This window comes from Lagenorhynchus albirostris, chromosome 15, assembly GCF_949774975.1.
Source record: "Lagenorhynchus albirostris chromosome 15, mLagAlb1.1, whole genome shotgun sequence".
NCBI lineage: Eukaryota > Metazoa > Chordata > Mammalia > Artiodactyla > Delphinidae > Lagenorhynchus > Lagenorhynchus albirostris.
Window position 1 is genome coordinate 72,062,634 of NC_083109.1, and position 20,362 is coordinate 72,082,995.

General features: G+C 55.1%; 2 protein-coding genes and 2 long non-coding RNA genes across 5 annotated transcripts; 2 read left to right on the forward strand and 2 right to left on the reverse strand.

Moving 5' to 3' along the window:
- Positions 1–880: 880 nt before the first annotated feature.
- On the reverse strand, positions 881–3,665 carry ZNF768 (zinc finger protein 768). Its single transcript, XM_060123215.1, has 2 exons — positions 3,312–3,665; positions 881–3,020 (listed from the first exon to the last, which is right to left on the reverse strand). Exons 1-2 carry the CDS (start codon positions 3,397–3,399, stop codon positions 1,423–1,425), a joined length of 1,686 nt encoding a protein of 561 aa, XP_059979198.1. The 5' UTR covers positions 3,400–3,665; the 3' UTR covers positions 881–1,422.
- Positions 3,326–5,596, forward strand: LOC132505244 (uncharacterized). The gene is made up of 2 exons (XR_009535322.1): positions 3,326–4,064; positions 5,397–5,596. It is a non-coding gene; the product is annotated as an uncharacterized LOC132505244 (long non-coding RNA).
- A 1,689-nt stretch (positions 5,597–7,285) lies between these two features.
- On the reverse strand, positions 7,286–13,988 carry LOC132505240 (zinc finger protein 764-like). 2 transcript variants are annotated; one of them, XM_060123216.1, is made up of 4 exons: positions 13,939–13,988; positions 11,549–13,194; positions 11,287–11,400; positions 7,286–10,493 (listed from the first exon to the last, which is right to left on the reverse strand). In XM_060123216.1, the coding sequence occupies exons 2-4, from the start codon at positions 11,742–11,744 to the stop codon at positions 9,577–9,579; spliced, it is 1,227 nt and encodes a 408-aa protein (XP_059979199.1). In that variant the 5' UTR covers positions 11,745–13,194; positions 13,939–13,988; the 3' UTR covers positions 7,286–9,576. The 2 variants fall into 2 exon arrangements, with proteins under 2 accessions (XP_059979199.1, XP_059979200.1); XM_060123217.1 differs by lacking the exon at positions 13,939–13,988 and having other exon boundaries at positions 7,286–10,490; positions 11,549–13,421.
- Positions 13,989–15,651: 1,663 nt separating this feature from the next.
- LOC132505243 (uncharacterized) lies at positions 15,652–17,238 on the forward strand. Its single transcript, XR_009535321.1, has 2 exons — positions 15,652–16,038; positions 16,919–17,238. It is a non-coding gene; the product is annotated as an uncharacterized LOC132505243 (long non-coding RNA).
- Positions 17,239–20,362: the final 3,124 nt, after the last annotated feature.

Below are 20,362 nucleotides of genomic sequence, written 5' to 3' on the forward strand. Positions count from 1 at the left end.
GAGGCCTGTGGAGCGATGACTCCCCACCCGCCTGTGAGGCTGAGCTGCTGGGGGCAGGTGGAGCCAGGCAGACATGGTCTGAACGTCTCCTTCATAGGGAACTTAGCAGATGTTCATCTCAAGATGTGCCCTGCAGCTGAGTAATTCCCTGAGGTGTGGCCTGTCCTCCTTAGCTAAGTTCACGACAGGGCACACTCCAGAATTCCCCCAGACTCACTGCTGGCGCCAACTCCCCATCATTTCCTGAGGAGCCAAGTGTTAGGAGGCTGAGGCTCAGATGTGAAAGTAGGATAGAGATGGGGTGGTAACAACATGGTCCTAAAAAGAACCAGCCTAGTGGGTCTTAAAGGCTGAAGTTGTCCAACCTTCGTACTGGGTCCAGTATGCTCCCCCTATGGGTGGGGTTGGAACTGCAGACAATCCCTGTAATTCCGGTCAGTCACAGTGTGCACAGAGGGGTGGCTAGAGGTTCCAGCTGGCAGCGGGGAGGGGACAGCCCAGCTGGCTGCTGGGAGCCTGAGAGAGCTGGAACGCAGGCACTAGGTCTGGATATGAGAATCAGGGTCTGTTTTCTGGCCCAAGGACAGACCCTCCGTGTTTGGGAATAGGGACCTCCACAAGGCTGAGGGTTTTCTCACACCTACACTGGACTCCCTTTGTGTTTGTGCAGCATTCAAAGCACGGGACGTGAACTTGCACAGATATGGGTAAGTCATGTCTCCTGAGCCTCAGTTTATAAGATTCAAGTGAAACACTTAATATAAAAGCACTTCCCAGACAAGGGCTTACAGCTTCACTGGCTGTAGTGATGACCTAGTACCTCCCACTGCCCGGGGCACTATCCGTGCACACATTTTAAGGACAAGTCTCTTTTACCACATAAAGGTTTTTATTGAACTCAAATTCAGGGGCTCCAAAGCCTGAGGAAGACAAGGGAGGCTGGGGTTTGCACTCAGAAGCCAGGCCAAGCTTCGGGGCCCCACTCCCCGCCCCGCCTACCCTCACCCCTTCCTGACTCAACGAGGGTCTCAGTAGCTACCAGTCTAAGCTACCCACTCTAATTAAGTAACCCAAACCCCCTCCCCCCACCCCCACCTAGCACTTTGCCAAGCCAGGCTTCCACCAAGGGGCATGCTGCTGCTGAGGCCAGCTCTCTGCTGACCTCTTTCTGGATCTCTCCCAGAGCCTCCGGCTGCCAGCTTGGCCTCCCTCCAACCCCTCTTCATAGCCCATTTCCCATAAGTCTCCGTGTCATGTCGCTTCCTCCATCCCGGCCCCCTCTCCTCCTAGAACCCTCGACTCCTCCCTCCTCCAGCGTTTCCCCTATTCTCTCTCAAGGTTTCTCTAGCTCCCTGTCCCCTTCTCTTCTGCCCACCACCTCCCCACCCCGACGGGTCAGCGCCGGTCAGCGCCGGCCCCAGGTCAGCGCCGGCCGGCCGCGTGGGTCCGCTGGTGGCGGATGAGGTCGGAGCTCTGAGAGAAGGCCTTTCCACAGTCATCGCACTTGTAGGGCCGCTCCCCGCTGTGGACCCGGTGATGCTGCAGCAGCGTGGAGGAACGGCAGAAGCCCTTGCCACACACGGCGCACCTGTAGGGCCGCTCGCCCGTGTGGGAGCGCTGGTGCTGAATCAGCGTGGAGGAGCGATTGAAGGTCTTGCCGCAGTCGGGGCAGCTGTAGGTGCGACCCGGCAGGTGGGTACGGGCGTGGATGGCCAGCACCGAGCTCTGGCCAAAGCGCTTGCCGCACTCAGGGCACTTGAAGGGCTTCTCGCGGGCATGGCTGCGGGCGTGGGGGATAAGCGCCGAGCGCTGGGAGAAGCTCTTGCCACAGATGCCACAGCTGAAGGGCCTCTGCCCGGTGTGCACCCTCTGGTGACTACGCAGGGATGAGTTCTGGCTGTAGCACTTGCCACACTCGGGGCAGCTGTAGGGCCGCTCATGGCTGTGGGTGCGCTGGTGCCGCAGGAGGTAGGAGCTGTCGCCGAAGGCCTTGCCGCAGTGTGGGCACTTGTAGGGCTTCTGACCAGAGTGCGTGCGCTGGTGGCGAAGCAGGTAAGAGCTGTCAGCGAAGGCCTTGCCGCAACGGGGACACTTGTAGGGCCGCTCGCCCGTGTGCGTGCGCTGGTGTTTGATGAGGTCAGAGCTCTGGGAGAAGGCCTTGCTACAGACCTCACATTTATAGGGTTTTTCACCTGTGTGGATGCGCTGGTGCTGGATCAGGGTGGAGCCCCGCCCAAAACTCTTCCCACAGATGCCGCAGATGTTAGGCCTCGGGCCCTGCCCACCCCTGGCCCGGCCACCCCGTCGGCCTGGACCACGAAGGGTCCCCGTCAGGCCCAGGGGATTCTGGAGCATCTCAAACTGGGGTGTAGCCAGCAGGGCCCCTGTGGGCATCTCAAAAGGGGGCCCTAGGGGCAGGCCCCCAGTGGGTTGCTCCCCAAACCCCTGGGTGAAAGAGTCCAAAGGGTGGACTCCCAAGGGGATGCTCAAGGGATTCTTTTCCTCAGGATTCAGAAGAATCTCTGCACCTTCCTGGAATTTGGAACTTTGAGCTTCAAATTCAGGGCTCTGGGTTTTGAACTCAGGATTCTGGGGTTCAAATCCAGGGTTCTGCGGTTCATACCCCGGGCTCTGGGATTCATACCTGGAGCTCTGAGATTCATATCCAGGGCTCCGGGGTTCATACCCAGGGCTCCGGGGTTCATATCCAGGGCTCTTGGGTTCATATCCAGGGCTTTGGGGCTCATACCTAGGGCTTTGGGGTTCAAACTCAGGGCTCTGAGAATCTGATTCAGGGCTTCTGGGTGCAAACTCAGGGCTTGGGGGGACAAAACCAGGGCTTCGGGACTCAAAACCTGGACTCTCAGGCTCAAACCTGGGGCTTTGGGGTTCAAACTCTGGGCTTTGTAGCCCAAACCCAGGGCTCTGGGGTTCAAGCCCAAAAGGTATCTCTTCCACCTCATAGTCCCCAGTGCCTTCTTGCTGAGAAATTTCCTCTTCCTCATTCTCACTCATGTTGCCTGCAGGATCAGAGAATTACAGAAAACCCAGATTGTGTGGGGCCTGGAAGGTCACTGGGTCCCACCATTAGTTGCCACAAACCTTTCCCTCCTCCTCAAGCAGGGTCGCTGGCCCTCGGGCAAGTGCTGAAATTCCCACCTCCCCCTCAGCAAACCCAGGACACCGGGTCCTCGCCCCCGCCCCCTCCAAGTCCCAGGTGTCCAAGCCCCCGGCTCTCTTCCCCTCCCACCCACTACAACCCCCTCTCCCGCTCCCAGTCACGCTCCTCGGAGGGGCGCTCCCTCCCTCACCTTTGAGAGACCCTTCGGGGCTCCCCATTTCGTCAGGACTTTGCACATCCCGGGGCTCGAGGCCCCACGGCGACGCCTCCCGTTCCATCCCCGCCGGCTCCCAGTGCGGCGGCAGTGGCGATGGCGGACGATCCTGCGACCCGGTCTGAGTGCCCCGAGACCCGGGCCCTCGCCGCCCGCCCGCTTAGCGCCACCCAGGGGACCCGGCTGTCCAGCCCCGGCCCCTGAGGCCGGACGTCTTGACCCTGGGCCTCTCCGGCCCGCTGGGCCCCTCCCCTATCCGCGGCCCCGCCCCCACCCACAAGGTCTCGGCTTGCCCTGGGGTCCTCACAGGCCCCCACACGTCGTGACCTCGGAGATGAGAGACTTCACGACTCCCCTTGCCGCCCCCGGATACCGCTCCCCGCCCGGGACCCCGACGTCTGGCCTCCCAGCCCCCGGGTGGGCTGCGGCTGGCCGTCCCCCTCCCTCCGCACAGGAAGTGTCCGTCCGCGGCCAGTTTCCCCCACTGGCTAGCGCCGCGGCCTCTCTAGGAGCGACTGGAGGTGGAAACTCGTTGGCATTAACCCTGGGCTGGATGGCCCCGGCGTCGAGGTAGGCGAGGACTGGGCGCCCTGGAGCCGGCGGGAGAAGCTGGGACAGTTTGTATGCCTATGTCCTAGGTCCTGTCCTCCCGGGGGCCTATACGTCCGTCTCCCGGCCCTGCGTCCGTCAGTGCCTGTGGCCAAGGGCGAGGCAACAAGCGAGACCAAGGTCAGCGAGAAGGAGCGACGCTTCCCGGTGCCAGCGGGGGCGGCGTCTAGCTCCCCTCCCCTCCCGGGCCTTGGGGTCAGCTCTGGCCGCGCCTCGGGACCCCACCCCGCCCCTTAGGCTCATCGAGGCTCCTGAGTCTCGAACCCCCCACCTCGAACTCCACTCCCCCACACCGGCGCGCCCACTCCCAGTCCTCCTGGCCCCCTCCGCTCGCTGTTTCTCCTAATCTCACCCTTCCCCCTTCTGGGCGGGCTAGGATCGTTGCCAAGGAAACAGGCCTACCTCCAGTTTCCAGAGGCACCGCCCCTCCCTCCCAGGGAACTCACCGATTGGTCGGTGCCCCGCGTGCTTTCACCGTCCCGCCTCCTCCCACTACACCAACTGCTAGGCGTTAATGGTCGCCAGGGAACGCGAGGCACCTTTCTGATTGGTTGCAGGGTGCGCAGGCCGGTTCCACCTCTTCTGTGCTTCAGAAGTGCTAGCGGGAGGAGTGGGAGGGACGTCCCTGGCGTCTCCCTTCTTGTCGAGCCTGTGCTTTCAGACATTTTCCCGCCCTCGTTTACCCTTCATTAGGTTTTATCTTTCTGAAGAATGAAAGACAAGGCATCTGAGGAAGACACCCTTGACTCCCCAGTCTCTTCTCTCACTCTCTTTCCCAGCACTTTCCTTCTTCCCACAGGTTCCAGGTGCCGAAGTGGCCAGTCGGGGGGGGGGGATCCTGCCGCAGAAAGAAGGTTGTTTCCTCTTCTGTTACCCTGCCTCTCCCCTCCACCTTCCCCAAAGACTGAGTTTAACTCAATCCCTTGGAGCCTTTGTCCCTGGTTCCTGGATTTTCTCAGGAGTGGAAGTGGATAGGAGAGAACCACTCTCCAGTCCTGTCTGACTTGGATAGAGGCTTGTAGAGGAAGGGAACCTGAGAAACACTGCCCTAGGTGCAGCTTTGAATCAAAGGAAAAGTGACCCTGGAAAGACAATTTAATAGGATCCAGTTCTTGTCCTTCTACTACCCTTGCTGCTGAAACTAGTTGGTAGTGTTCTTTCTTTTTTTTTCCCGGTACGCGGGCCTCTTACTGTTGTGGCCTCTCCCGTTGCGGAGCACAGGCTCCGGACGCGCAGGCCCAGCGACCATGGCTCACGGGTCCCGCCGCTCCGCGGCATGTGTGATCCTCCCGGACCGGGGCACGAACCCGTGTCCCCTGCATCGGCAGGTGGACTCTCAACCACTGCGCCACCAGGGAAGCCCTGGTAGCGTTCTTGACAATTAATGAACCAAATTCTCTCTGTGGGAGTGATGCAGGAACCATAGATTGTGTTTTCTTGTTGCCTTACCAGACAAAGGAAAGGAGGAAACTACTTAGGAGGAAAGATGGCATCTTCCATTCTCCTGAAAGGAGATGAGAACAAGAATTTGGAGAATTCCAAAGGAGAAAAGGCTGGAGAGATGCGATCTCAGTTCTCAGTAGAGGCTTACAGACAGAATCACAGATAGAGATACCTTCCTACAAATAAAGCAGGAGTCCTTTTCTGCCCTCCAGAGGATCAGCTTCCAGCTCCATGCCTCTCTCCCATCCCACTGTCTGTCCTAAAACCTTCATGAAGAATGGCTCACAGGGTCCAGCACTAGAGGGCCCACACGGGCAGAACACCCTACAAGTGCAGTGATTATGGGAAGAGCTGGACCTGGGCCACCTCCTGGTCATCCCCAAAGCACACAAATGAGAGACAAAAGTCTCCTTCATGAGACACTTTTCTCTGACCTCCTACCTGCTTACCCACCAGAAAATTCCCACAGGAGAGCAGCCGTCCCCTGCAAAGCATGTGGCGAGTCCTCCAGCCCCAGCTCTGACATGGTCCCTGCCTGCACTCTTCATAGCGTGGGCCACAAGCCCCACGAAGAGCAGAAGTTCGGCCAGGGCTTCAGTCTGCTCTGGCACCAGTATTTCCATGTGGAAATTCAGTCTCACTAGTACCTGGCTGACTTCCAGGCAGCCTTCTCCAGCACCTATCCTCTCTATGCAATGGACCTTCGAGAGGCAGCCAGCCTCTGCTGGCCACATGCCCATAGCAGGGATAGGCTCTAAGCACAGGGAAGACTCTGATGAGGGTTCCAACTTGACCAAGTGCATGTCCTGAGTTGGGCAGCCACTTTGTCCACAGCATCATCCCTCAGCGTGCAGCAGCACTGGGGCAGTGTGCAGCCACCGTTCATGGTCCAACCAACTTGGCCCACACCCAAGAGAGTCCTGACAAAGGTTCTGTGTGAGAGGGGCTTCTGTGTGATCTGCTTCCTCCCTGCATGCAAAGGACAAGCCCTCTAAGAGGGCTTCTGTCAGATGCTACAAGAGATGCCCAGGTATATTCAAGAAGCTTTGAGGTACCCAGAAAGAGACCAATCATGACACAGGCCCCTTTGGGAAGAACAAAGGAAATGGGAGTCTTTGTGTATGGCGAAGTCATCAGCTGGCCTGACACATTTGGAACAGGCCCTGACACCAACCCCTACTCTTGTAACGCTAAGAGCAGCTAGAAAATAACATTTTTACGTTCAGAGCAGTGGTTCTCTCAGACTTCAGCAGCCATAAGATTCCATTGCTGGAGATACAATAGACTAGGGACAGGGCCCAGGGAGCTAGCTGCATTTTGAAGAGATAACTGCATGTGATTCTGTGGCAGAAAGGCCTTACTTTGAAAAATATTGGCCTAGAGCAGGTTTTAGCTTCTGAGTCATAAACGTCTTTGCATGCACTGTTCCTAGAAAGATACACATAAACAAATATTCCCCCCAAATTTAGGGGTCTTTGGAGCTCAGATCAATACTTATCCTTTACATGGCTTGGACAAACTAGGAAGGGGCCATGTGGTCATGGCCTTGACCTCTCACTCTGGCCATGTGGATGGGGCTCATGTTTTCACTGGTGCAGACAAGCATTTCTCCTGATGCACCAATGAAGCCCTAGGAAAACCCTCTTCCTGGCTTAAATTGCTTCAAGGGCTGAGCCTCAAAAACCTGTGGTAGTGGAGAGAAAAGGGAGCCTTACCTTTAGGGGGAGTATCCGTGCCAAGGAGTGAGGAGCCAAGAAGGGGGTGAGGCTGAGGCTTAAGCGTTCCATGATACTCAAATATTAAGTGGGGGGGAAATTGGGTCACGAGGGCAGGAAGCAGAGGAGTTGGTTCTGGTTTGGGGGCCCTACGCAAGTCTTGAAAACTTAAGCGCACTCAGAGAAAGTAGTAATTATACCTTTAATTGGCAAGCTCAGACAGGGTCCAGATCTGGCTTTGAGGCTGACCTGAGAAGTGGTATTGCAGGCTGAGTTTCCCCCAGGCAGTGCTGAGGGGCAGGGGAAGGATGGGTTGGACACTGGCTTCTCTAGGGGAATAAAAGCTGGTACAAAGGTAGCTACTACTGCCAAGGTGCCTCTCCTCACTTCCAAGGTGCCTCTCCTTAACTCCCACATTCCCCCTGTGACAGGTGGCATATGAGCCAATCCTCCTGGTGAAGTTTAGTCTAAGAGAGATCTTGGTGGGGTCAGATTGGAAGATTAGGTTGGAATCAAGTCAGTCCATCACTTTACCTTAAGTGTCTTTTCCCCAAGTTTTGTACCTCTTCCTATAGAAGTTTCTTTAGGTTGACAAATCTGGTTTCTTCCTAAGGCCAGACACAGGCTGAGTTCTCAGAAGGGAAGTGCACACAGGCCACCGAGGACATAAGTCTTTGCTACTTCTACTTGAGGGGAAGGGTCATCCTGACCAGAGGCAAGAAAGGGTCTGCACATGGCTGGCTGCTTCCATCACCTGGACAAGGCTGGACTCTGACCACAAAGGAATGAGTGGTAGATGGATGATGGAGTCACAGGGTGATGGGGGAGGGATTCTGTGCAGAGCTTGGGAATATAGAATAGTACAGTTCCCTCTGGCCACTAACCCCAAATGTTCCTGGCCTTGTCCCCCTTTGCTGGTGATGGAGGTCCTGAAGAGAGTGAAGATGCGAGCTTTGCTTTTGTTGGCCCTGGAACTCTCATTTAAGGCTGCTTTCTCCCTTGCCTTGTTGGCTATGTGGCTGTTTTGTCACTCATCTTGTACCTGGGCTTCACTAACACTGGGCTGCTCTGTTCCTAGTCTAGGTCAGTGCCTGGGTGTCATCTCAGAGAGGGGGGAGATGCTTCCAGAACCCTGGCTGAGACACTGACAAGGAACTCAGGAGTGGTATGGTAAAGACAGCAGGAAACAAAGAATCCTAGCATCTCACTCTGTGTGTGACCTTGGACAGGTTGCTCAGCTTTCCCCAGTCTCAGTGTCCCCAAATGCAAAAGGATGGAAAAGCTAAGATCTCTTCCAGTTCAAAAATGTGATGAGGCCCTCCTGGCTGGGCCTAGAATAGCAAAGCCTGAGCCATAGGGCTCTCCGAGGGAGGCCCGAGGAGTACTAGAGGGGTCTCTCAGGCCCCTGCCCTTCAAAAACAGGAAGTGCAGGTCAGCTGAGTGGTGCTGAGGTGGAGACACCACTCCATTTGGGGCAAAACATTCAGTCTTGACTGCCTCTTCCTGATGGGCTGTCCTCTCCAAGCAAGATGCTTCCTTCCATATGCAATTATGAGGGTGAAATGAGTTGATGGACAAGACAGTACTTTGTAAACCATAAAATGCAATACGAGCCAAGATCTAACATAAAGCCTCCTTTTACTTCTCTCCTGCCACCCTTTTACAAATATGCTCTCTACCTGAATCCCTGATTCAAGAACAATTGAATGCTGTAGACTACAGTTTGCAAACTCAGATGACTACAGGAACCCAACAGGTCATGTAAATGAGTAGAAAAATGCCAGATGGAGAGGGCCTGCTTTGCCAGAGAGGTTGGCGAGCCATGATGAGTGCCAGCTGACACTGGTCAGGAGGTGACAAGGAGCGGCAGGCATGCTGAGCTGGAGAGCCTGGTCTCCATCCAAAGGGGCAACTGCCCCTCAGCTCTCACCACTTGTGGTTTTGTGGGAGCTCAGATGGAGTTGCCAAATCTTTGGATTTTTCAAGAGAGGCCAGAAACCTGGTTTTCTGTGTGAAATATCCTGATTTTTAAATCTTAACCAATAATTCATAACATTTAAAAATGCTGGCTGGGCTAAAAAAACAAAAATTAAAGGCTGCTACAGACCACATTCAGTACCCAGCCATCAGTTTTTAACTTTTGCAGTAAAGTCAGTGGGTAAAACAAAGTTCTCCACCTCAATCCTCTTAGAAACAGCCTTTTCTTCCCCACAGTGAAAGTCTAGTGGGGGTTCTAACCTCAGCCCTCACTCAGCAAAGGGGGCTTCTAGAGTCTGGGACAGTATATCAGACAAGGTATCAGCAGATGAAGCTCGTGAGGGCCTAAGATGAAACAGTCCTCCTCCCCCAGGTCCAGCTCTGGCTGGGAATTCTGTGGCCTCCCCGGGGCTGCCAGAGTTTCAGGCCCCCGAGGCCACCCTGGGCCTCAAACAATGTCTAGATCTTCACCCTTTGCCTTGTCACTGTTGAGGCCATCACCCACACTCCTGGAATATCTCTGGGTAGTGCTGGAAGCCCACGGGTGGGTCCAGGTCCCCTCGGCCAGAGGCCAGGGGTACAGGCAACCCACTGGCACCCCGGCCCCTGCGCCGCCCCGCCCCGGGCCGATGGACCCACTGGTGCTTGGCCATGGCTGACTTCTGGCCGAAGCACCTGCCGCATTGCGGGCAGGCGTAGGGGCGCTCGCCACTGTGGGTGCGCCGGTGGGCTGCCATCTCGGAGCTCTGCCGGAAGCAGCGCCCGCAATCTGGGCATGGATAGGGCTTCTCGCCCGTGTGGGTGCGCACGTGGCGCCGGAGGTCTGAGGCGTGGGCGAAGGCGCGGCCACAGTCGGGGCACGGGAAGGGGGTCTCGCCGCTATGGACCCGCTGGTGCTGGTACAGGGCGGAGCTCTGGCTGAAGCAGCGGCCGCAGTCAGCACAGCTGTAGGGCTTCTCGCCCGTGTGGACCCGGAGGTGGGTGGTGAGGGCGGAGCGCTGGGTGAAGGCCCGGCCACAGTCCGGGCAGCGGTGGGGCCGCTCCCCTCGGTGGATGGCCCGGTGCTTGCTCAGAGAGGAGGCCTGGCTGAAGCCCTTGCCACAGTCAGGGCAACTGAAGGGCTTCTCGCCTGTGTGGGTGTACAGATGCTCCACCAGGGTGGAGCGCCAAGCGAAACTCTTCCCGCACATGTAGCAACCGTGCCTCTGGTCTGCCCTGGGGACCGGGGGATGGGCACAGAGTGGTGGGCGACCCCGGCGAGGCACCTTCGATGGCTGCTCCCAACCATAAGAAAACCCAGCAGAAAAGGGTTTGAGAGCCGTCAGCCTGGGAGGCTGAGCGTCCACAGAAAGGATCTTCCCCAGTGCCTCTGTCCCTTCTCTTTGTCCTTTCTCTTCCTTGTCTCTGGAACCTGCTGGGAGATAAGGGGAGAGCTCAGACCCTGGCTTATCCTGGTCCCTGATTCCCACAGCCCACATGGGGACAGAGAAGCCTCTTAGATACAAGCACCTTCTGGACCCACAGCTGCCTCTGGGCCTCAGCTTGGTACAGGCAGGGAAGCTAGGAGTGACACATTTTCCTCAGCTGCACAGGATGGTAAGAAAAGCTGCAGAGACAGAGAGAGAGGGAAGGAACAGAGGCACAGTACATTCTACCTCAGGGCTGGGGAAATGAAGGTCAGAGGGATAACAATTTAGCTTGATCACGGAGGATGAGTGGATGGTAAGGATGCAGCACAAAGAGAGGCATGAAGGTGACTGGCATTGACAAGTTCAGAGGGGCTGGGCACTGTGCAACAGGTGGACAGGATAAGTGGAGGAAGAAAGCCGTGCAAGCCAAGAGAAAGGAGGCTGCTACAAAAATACAACAAAAAGGAAGTAAACTAAAACAGAGGAGGTGGCAGAGGAGCTAGAGAGCAGGCAAACAGCAGACGAGGTGACGCGGAGCTCCAAGGAGCTTAGAGACCAACTAGATGTGAGGGGCTCAGATACCGCGGAGCTGGGAGTGGAGAGGCAGGTATGCCTGGGTCACACTCACAGCCCCTTTCTAGGCTGAATCCAGAGCTAGGCAGGGACCAGGCATAACAACCTTAGCTGGGAAAGCAATTCAGGGAGGAAACTGATGAGCAGGTAAGGAGTTGGCAGAGGGTAGCAGGATGGGTCAGACCCAGAGGAAGTCCCCACGGGACAAAGTACCCACTACTTCACCTGTGTCTGCTTCTCTAAGACACTCTCCCGTCTCAGGATCCCGGGCATCTGGACCCCACAGTTCGGCCTCTTCCTCCACCCAGGAGATGAGGGCTGGCTTGGTGCCTCGGAAGCCTGGGGGAGAAGAATGCAAAGCCCACGCTGCGGGGGAAGCCGCCGCCCAGGGTCGCGACTTTCTGGGGCCTCCCACTCCACGTGCAGGACCCAGAGGTTGGGCGGGGTGGACGGGGTTGTGGGCGCAGGCGAGCAGGTGGAGCCTCACCGAGCGCGCCCAGGTGGCCGTAGGTCTCCCGCATCACGTCCCGGTACAGGGCCCTCTGCGCGGGCCGCAGACACCCCCACTCCTCCGGGGAGAAGTACACGGCCACGTCCGCGAAGCTCAGGGGCTCGGGTGTCCCCCACTGGCTCCCGGCCCCGTTAGGTTCCCGCGCGGGGAGCGGGGCCGGGGGCGGCGCCATCGTAAGTGCCACCCCGGCGGCGGGCCAGCGCCAACCCTACCCGCCGGGGTCCGCGGAGCCTCCGCGATCCAGAACGCTCCGTGGCCCGGCCCGAGGGTCGGGGCGCCGTCGTGAGGCCGGGAGGCCAGGGACGGCCCCTCGAGGGCCCACGGGGAAGGCTGAACACTAAGAGCGGGTGGCTGAAGGTGCACCGAGAACCAGAACTGGAAGATGCCTTCCTAAGAGATGGCGGCAACGCGGCCCCGCGAACTTCGCTCCCGCGCCATCGTGCCCAGAAGACACCGCCCCGGTGTCTCCAGGTGGCTTTGTCTTCGCGCCCTCAGCCAACATGGCTGCGGCGGCTACAGGCGCCCGAGGAGGCGCTGCCACCAGCCCGGAGGCGGCGTTCCCCAGAGCTTGGCGCCCGGCCCCGGAGGCGCGGCGGCCCGGCTTCCCCGCCGGGTCCCCGCGCCCGTCGCGCTGGAGGCGCAGCCGCGGCCCCGCCCAGGTTTGGAACAGCGACCTCCAGCCCAGACCCCAGGCCGCTCCGCGCTGTTAATTCAGACGTTCAATTTCGTCGCTGGCCATCACTGGGTGAGAGCAGGCTTCCCCCAATGTTGAGGGTAAAAAAAAAAATGGAGCGGGTAAAAGAACCTTCTCTACTGGAAGCTTGATAAGCCTGAAATTATGGGAGCTTCTGTTTCAGGAGATCGTGGGGGCGACTGGGGAAGAGTAGGGTGAGGTCTGAGAAAGGTCGGAAGGACCCTCTTTCTGTAAGCTTACGTTCCCCCGACATGCCCTACAGGACGTCTCCCGAACATCTCTTTACCTCTAGCTCAAGCTTGGCTCCTGAGCTCCTGATCACAGAGCCACCTGCCACCTTGCCCCGGCATGGATGGCCCACAAGCACCTCGGACTCTGCGTGGCTCAAACTGAACTCATCCCTTTCTTCCCATAACCTGCCCCTCCTGGGGTCTTTGTCTTAGCAAATGGCACCAACTCTCTCCATCATTTCTACCTCCAAACCCTCTCTCTCACCGGACACATTTATTGACTGTCTAGTCTGTGCTTCCCACAAGCCTTCATAAATACCCTGCCCTAAGAAGCCTTGATATTTTTCCTTTGGCCACTTAAATCAGTCACAGCATTTCACACACTTCATGGACATGCACTTCACATCTTCAGCAGCTCTGGTGTCCACTCTGGAGCTCTTGTCTGTTTGCCTCCTTCCAAAGGCCCCCCGAGGCTTCCACCTGACATCCTGTACCCAGTGGCTGCTTTTCCCTAGGGGAGCTGGGCAAGTAAAGAGTTGATCTCAGCAGGAGGGAAGGGGAAGACTTAAAACTTGGGAGGGGTCAGCCTGGCCAAGGAGAGAGGCTTGTTGCAGGGTGGTCCGTGGAGGGTAAGGACTAAGGGTGCAGAGTTGCCCAGGGGCTCAACCCCAGCAAGTTCTCTTAGCCTCTCAAGCCCCCTGAAGAACACAAAAGAAATTAGAAAATTTCCATTAAGAGTAATGGCTTTTTGTCACCTGTCAGTGCCCATCCCTATCGCACACTGGAAGAGCCCTGGGTAGTGCTGAAAGCTCGCAGGGGGGTCTGGACTCTCCTGGAGAAGAACCCTGGGCAGAGTCTGCACTCCTGGGTCAGACCCTGAGGGCCATGGTACCAAGCTGGTGGGTCTATTAGTGGCCTCTGGCTGAAGCACCTCCCACTGTGGGGACAGTAGTAGGCCTGCTTGCCTGTGTAAGTCAGCAAGTAGCATGAGAGGTACTGCACTAGCTGCAAGTAAAGGGTCCCTCTCCAGAGTGCACTGCGCCGGGACTTCCCTAGAGGTCCAGTGGTTGGGTCTCTGTGCTTCCACTGCAGGGGGTACAGGTTCGATCCCTGGTTGGGGAACTAGGATCCTGCACGCTGCGTGGTGTGGTCAAAGAAAACAACACAAAACAGAGCGCACTGGGCCAAGATGAAGGTAAAGGTAAAGCATGACTGTGTGGGGATGAGGGTGTGGTGTGAGTGCCAGGTGTTGAAGCTGGGCACAGACTGAGGGCCTGGGAAAGTCCTGACTACAGGGAGCCTTGGCCACAGGCTCCAAGGCCACGTCAGTGTCTCTGACCCCAGAGCCTCACGACAACTCCCAGATAGACTTCTGCTCACCCCTTCCAAACGTATCATTTTTCTGAGTGAGTGCTGGGAAACATAGCAGATTCAAAACTTACCATTTTTCCTGTTAACTCTCCAAGGCCTACGTATGTTCAGGTAATAGAATCAACCTTCACAATGACAGAAGTATTCAGATGGGTACCCAGCCCTGGAAGCCCCCTTCTACACTGTATTGGCCAGTTGAGGGCTCCCAAGTCAGGGACATTCCCACCCACTCCAGGGCCAACCAGAAGAGATACTCTCAACCAGAAGGGCAGCTGTTATAGGAACCAGGGACCTGGAAGACAGATGAACTGCCTCCATCCTAAACTTGAATTCACACACTGCCACTAACCTACGGTCTGGATGATTCATACAGTGTGACCTAATCATGTGACCACTTGGATGCCTCAAAGCCAATTAAGTGAGAAAGAGAAGGTCAAGATTGCAATCTCCAGTGGGTGTCATAAATTCAGGTCAGTGAAAATTAGTAATGCCAGCAGTAAAGAACATATAGATGGTGTTTCTTGCTCAACAAACGTTTTCCCTTACAGTGGACACTGGGACATCACCTCCACTTCCCATCTTTCTGGCTTTCTCTCAGGCTTCCTCCTCCAGAGGATCCTGAGCACCTGTACCCCACAGCTGGGTCTCCTGCTCCACCCATTTGATGAGGGCTGGTTTGGGGTCTGGCAAAACTGGGGAAGAACCCTAATCATCCAATAAACAGTTCTTAAGACTACCTACGCATGCATTTAATGAAAATGTATTGGGCATCTCATGTGTGCCAGGCATTGTTCTAGATGTTCCAGGTAGTAGAGACATTGGTGAACCAAGATAAAGTACCTGCTCTAAGAGAGATACCAGGTAGGAGCTTTGCTGGCACAGGTGCAGAGAGGACCTTTGGGCAGATTGTACTCAGGGCTACAGAGATGGACACAGAGCTGCAGCTTAGAGGAGACTTCCAGCACAGGGCAGAAGAGCTCCAGGAGGAATTTCATTTCTTTTCTTTCTTTCTTTCTTTCTTCCTTTCTTCCTTCCTTCCTCCCTCTCTCTCTTTTCTTTCTTTCTAATTTTTATTAGAGTATAGTTGATTTCCAATGTTGTGTTAGTTTCAGGTGTACAGTGAATCAGTTACACATATACATATAACCACTCTTTTTTAGATTCTTCTCCCATATAGGCCATTACAGAGTATTGAGTAGAGTTCCCTGTGCTATATACTAGGTCCTTATTAGTTATCTATTTTATATATAGTAGTGTATATATGTCAATCTCAGTTTCCCAATTTATCCCTCCCCCCCAAGGAATTTCTTGAAGATGGCATTTGAGAAGGGCATTGAAGGGTGTTAGAGTTGGAGGTCAGTGTATAACACAGCCGAATAGCAAGAACAAAGGCTCATTAAGCTAGAAGCATGTCCAAAGAACAAAGATTCTACTTAGCTGGAGTCAAGGATATGGCTTGCCTGTAGGGAAAGATCTGGTTTGAGTCCGTGGAGGTCAGTGTGCCATGCGCCTTTAAGGCCGGTACAGGTTCTGAACTTTTTTTAGAAGTTTTTGCAGTGTTGAAATCTGACCGGAGAGGGTCACTTATGAATTTAGGCTGATCTGGCGAGGATGCCGGGAAACAGAGTCACTCTGACTCTGTTGGAGTCAGGCTCAGTGGATTCAGGCACCTGGCCCTGTTCGTCCCACCCACCCCCTTCCCTTTTCAGAGATCCGGGACGCTGGATCTCACCGAGCACGGTCAGGTTAAGGTATGCCACCGCAGACATCCCCACTCCTCGGGGAAGAAATACAGGGCCACCTTCACGAAGCCCGTGGCTCTCAGCCTTCTCCCAGCTCCTTCCCGCCCGGCCTTCACCGGCACCTGCGCAGGGAGCCCAGAGCAGGGCCGGAGACGGAGTCTTGGGCTCACCCCCATATCCCCGGGTTGGAACGCTGGTGATTCAGCCTGCGGTGCTGGGTGGGGGTGGGTCCCTCCGGGCCCAGACGACCGGAAGTAGCTTTGGGTGGGGCCACTCTAGGATGGCGGGAAACGGCTCGTTACGCGAACTCGTTGGTCCCAGGGCCGGGAAATGAAGAAGCCCTCAGAAGAGATGGTGGCACTCTACCGTCCTTCTACTTTAGCGAAAGGCATGTAACAGCTTCAGTGTCGGCCTGGCGTTGATGATCTGGTATACTCCCCCCTCGAGTTGTCTTCTCTTGCTGTTCCGCTAGTGGCTTTGCAAGGGCCTGTTGCCCGTAGTTAAGATGGCCGCAGCCGCTTCGGCGCCCGCGCTCAGGTCGGGTGGGTGAAAGGTGAGGCGCGGGTGCAGGCGCGGGTGCAGGCGCGGGTGCAGGCGCGGGTGCAGGCGCGGGTGCAGGCGCGGGTGCAGGCGCGGGTGAGGGAGGGCTGGCGGCGGCGAGGGGTTTGGGAGACGGGGACGCTGGGCTAGGAGTGGAGGGGCTGTCCGGCCAAATGTCCTCTTCCCAATCCCCGCAAGAAGGCCCACTCAGTGACCCGGTCATTAAAATATATTTTTTTATTATTGGCAAACTAATTCATCTCTCAGGTTTTTGGGTGTTTTTTTTTCATTTACAAGGTACATAAGAATATTCAGTGAATGTCCTCTCCCCCAGCCCCCCACCATTCCTCTAATAGTTTCTTAAATATCCCTACAGTGATTGTGCCTTATAGAGATAGTCAGTCTGTTTGTCTATAGTACTTCCACACATTTACTAGCTCTTACTGAGGACACTGGGCCGAATGCCTCTCAGTCCCTTAGAGTTCAGTCATTTTACAGAAGGGAACTGAAACCCAGTTAGGACCCAAGGTCAGGCAGCCCATTAGTGACTCGGGGTTTTCAGACTCCTAATGCGAGCCTTTCCACCGCCTCCTGGCGCTGCCTCCTCCAGGCTCCCAGAAAAGTAACATGAATGCTTCAAATTTACTGGCCCCTGCTGACATTGTGAAACAAACTGGATTCTCGTTATTAAGTCATTATTGTTGTATAAAAAGTTAGACGAGGGACTTCCCTGGTGGTGCAGTGCTTAAGAATCCACCTGCCAATGCAGGGGACATGGGTTCAATCCCTGGTCCAGGAAGATCCCACATGCCGCGGAGCAAATAAGCCCGTGCGCCACAACTACTGAGCCTGCGCTCTAGAGCCCACGAGCCACAACTTCTGAGCCCACGTGCCACAACTACTGAAGCCCGGGTGCCTGGAGCCTGTGCTCTGCAACAAGAGAAGCCACGACAATGAGAAGCCCGCGTACCGCAACGAAGTGTAGCTCCAGCTTGCCGCAACTAGAGAAAACCTGCGCACAGCAACGAAGACCCAACGCAGCCAAAACTAAATAAAAATTTAAAAATAAACTTATTTTAAAAACAAAAAGGTTAGGGACTTCCCTCATGGCCCAGTGGTTAAGACTTCACCTTCCAATTCAGGGGGCACAGGTTCGAGCCCTGGTTGGGGAAGTTCCACATGCTGTTGGGCGTGGCCAAAATAAAATGTTAAAAAAAAGAAAAAAGTTAGATGAGTTACTGGATGACAGAACTCATTTGCTTTCATGCTCCATCTGAATGTGCTTCCATTTCCAAGCTCCCCTAACAGAACAGTGGCCGACTATGCAAGAGCTGCAGTTGGTTCTGTGATGTGACTAAGACATTAATAATATTAGCTTATCTTGATCGATCACTTACTGCATGCCAAACTCTGTTCTAAGTGCTTTTGCCTGTTAACTCAACCCTCACAACACTTCAGAGATAGGTACCCTTCTGGATCAGGAAGCTGAGGCGCAGAGGAATGACCTTGCCCCAGGCCACACAGCTAGTGAGGGTTCTGACTCCAGAACCCATGCCATGATGTCTCCAATTATTGAAGGCACAATGTCAGCAACCAGAGACAGGTGGGATTTTAGGCCAGGTATGCAGTTGTAATGTGGGGTAGGGCAAGAAGCAGGGACGTAGGAAGTCAGAAGAACTGCTTTTGGTCACCTATGCAATTCCATACTGTTGTATTAAATGTAAAGAGAAAAAATTAAAATGATGTGCTCTAAGCATTAAAAGGATTGTGTTTAGGGGTCAAGTCACGGGGGAAAAAAATATGTCATTCGAGTGCTTGGGAGGTATGTGGAATTGCCCTGCAGGAGGGTGACAGGCTTCACAAAAGGCACCCTGTAGCAGCTCTTGCTCAGTCCATTGCTGATTTAGGCCTGGGGTCTCCTACCTGGCCTCTGGGCATCCAGCCCTTTGCCTTTCCCATCCATCCGGCACCGCAGCCTGGTGTAGTGAAAAGATCAAGAGCATCAGCTGAGAAATCGGGAGCTTTAGGTTCCAGGCTTGCCTCTGCCACTAACTCAACTGTGTGGTCTAAGCCAGGCCCTTCCCCTCTCCGGGCCTCAGCCTTTCTCAGGGTGTATTCTGTGGAACAGTATTCCCATGAGATAGGAACAAGTGTTCTTCCCCGTGCCCCAGAGAGTCCCCTCCCACCCTCGGTTTCCCAAACCCTGCTTCAAACATTGGACCAGACAGCTCCAAGAGCTCCCCACCAGCTCCAAGATGCCACAGTCCACCCTGTCATCACCTCCAGGTCCACCCCAGGAACTGCTCCTCCATCCTCCTCACTCAGCCAGAAACCTTATCACGGTCCTGGTGCCCCTCCAATGACCCAGCCCCCATGTGCAGCCCTGGACAGGCCCTGTCCCTTCATCTTCCAGTGTTTACCTCCAGCCCTTCAACTACTCTCCATTTCCACTCTATCGCCCCCCTGCAGTCTACTCTCAGAGCAGCCAGAGTGGGTTTTTAAAATGCAAATCGGATTACCTTGACCCTTGACACTCTGCTTAAAACCCCCTAGTGGTTTAATCCCTAAAGTAGTCAAATTCACAAAGACAGAAAGTAGAATGGTGGTTGCCAGGGGCTGGGGGAAGGGGGAATAGAGCATTATTGTTTAAGGGGTACAAAGTTTCAGTTGGGGAAGATGAAAAAGTTCTGGAGAGGGATAGGGGTGATGGTTGCCCAACATCGTGAATGTTGAGCAATGTTGGGCAATGTTAATGCCACTAAACTGAACACTTAAAAATATTTAAAATGGTAAATTTTTTTACATATATTTTACCACAAAACAAAAACAAATGATACAGTGGCTCCCCAGTATATTTAGAATCAGATCCAAACTTCACATCATGGCAAGCAAGAGCTCTGTGACCTGCCCCTTTCCCACTCCCCACACTCCTTCCCCTGCCTCCAAACTCATTTTCAGCACCTCACCCAAACTCATCCCTACCTCAGAACTTGGCACTTGCCGGCCCCTGTTTAGAAGCCCCTCTCTCCCACACCCTGTCCCCAGCAACCCCCTTACCCCAGCACCCACCCACCCCCGCCTCTGAAACCCTGCCCTCCCGCACTCCCACATCCTGTGACCCTACCCGGTTCCCCTTGGCTTCTTTTTTTTTTTTTTTCTGGCCACGCTGAGCGGCCATTTGGTTCCTTCTCATCCTTTGGATCTCATCTCAAGCGTCTCCTCACCAAGGCCCGGCCTAGGTATCCCCCCGCAACAGGCACTTCCAGTATGTCCTCTGTTTTAGTTCCTGTGTAGTGCTTGTTATTTGCAATTACAGTACCTTGTCTTATTTATGTACTGGCTTATCACTTGTCTCTCCCCACCCTACCCGAATGTAAAGTCCAAGAGGATGCCTATGTCTGTTTTCCTTGCTATACCTTGGCACTTAGAATAGTACCTAGTGCATGGTAAATGCTTAGTAGATATTTTCTTGTTGTTTTTTGTTTGGTTGGTTGGTTTTTCTTTTCTTTTTTTTTTTGGCTGCGTTGGGTCTTCGTTGCTGGGTGCAGGCTTTCTCTAGTTGCGGCGAGCAGGGGCTACTCTTCGTCGCGGAGCACAGGCTCTAGGCACACGGGCTTCAGTAGTTGCAGCATGTGGGTTCAGTAGCTGCGGTGCACGGGCTCTAGGGCACACGGGCTTCAGTAGTTGTGGCGCACGGGCTTAGTTGCTCCACAGCCCGTGGGATCTTCCTGAACCGGGATGGAACCCATGTCCCCTGAATTGGCAGGCAGATTCTTAACCACTGTGCCACCAGGGAAGTCCCTGTAGATATTTGTTAACTGGATAAACGAGAAAGAGCAGACAGCACTTGCCCTGTGCTGAGACAGCTCTGCTTGACACACTGTGCCTGGTTCTGCTCCCCCCTCCTCGGTGGCTCCTCCACTCTCCAGCTCCCCCTCCTCTTTGACTCGCCCCCTCCAGTACTGGTCACCCCTGGACCTTCACACCCTCCCACTCCTGATTGCCCCTTGTCCAGCGCCCAGGCTCCCTTGCTTACCTGTTCACAGCTCATGTTGTTCATTCACTGAGCCATGCAAATTCTATGGCAGAAGCCTCTCAGGAGTATCTTTCTTCCCAATTCCAAGGTCAGCAAACAAGAGCAACTGAAAGAAAGAGTCTTGCTTTCTAGCTTTGTCCCACTCCTGATCGCTTCTACCTGGGGACAAACGCCAAA

What these genes read in the sequence shown, in the direction of transcription:
- ZNF768 (XM_060123215.1), bottom strand. Translation starts at nt 3,399, where the DNA reads ATGGAACGGGAGGCGTCGCCGTGGGGCCTCGAGCCCCGGGATGTGCAA. An exon ending in CCCCGAAGGGTCTCTCAAAG is followed by an intron (nt 3,021 to 3,311) that starts GTGAGGGAGGGA and finishes CTGATCCTGCAG; the next exon opens with GCAACATGAGTGAGAATGAG.
- LOC132505240 (XM_060123216.1), bottom strand. Translation starts at nt 11,744, where the DNA reads ATGGCGCCGCCCCCGGCCCCGCTCCCCGCGCGGGAACCTAACGGGGCC. An exon ending in CGGCCACCTGGGCGCGCTCG is followed by an intron (nt 11,401 to 11,548) that starts GTGAGGCTCCAC and finishes CTTCTCCCCCAG; the next exon opens with GCTTCCGAGGCACCAAGCCA. An exon ending in TCTTAGAGAAGCAGACACAG is followed by an intron (nt 10,494 to 11,286) that starts GTGAAGTAGTGG and finishes CTTATCTCCCAG; the next exon opens with CAGGTTCCAGAGACAAGGAA.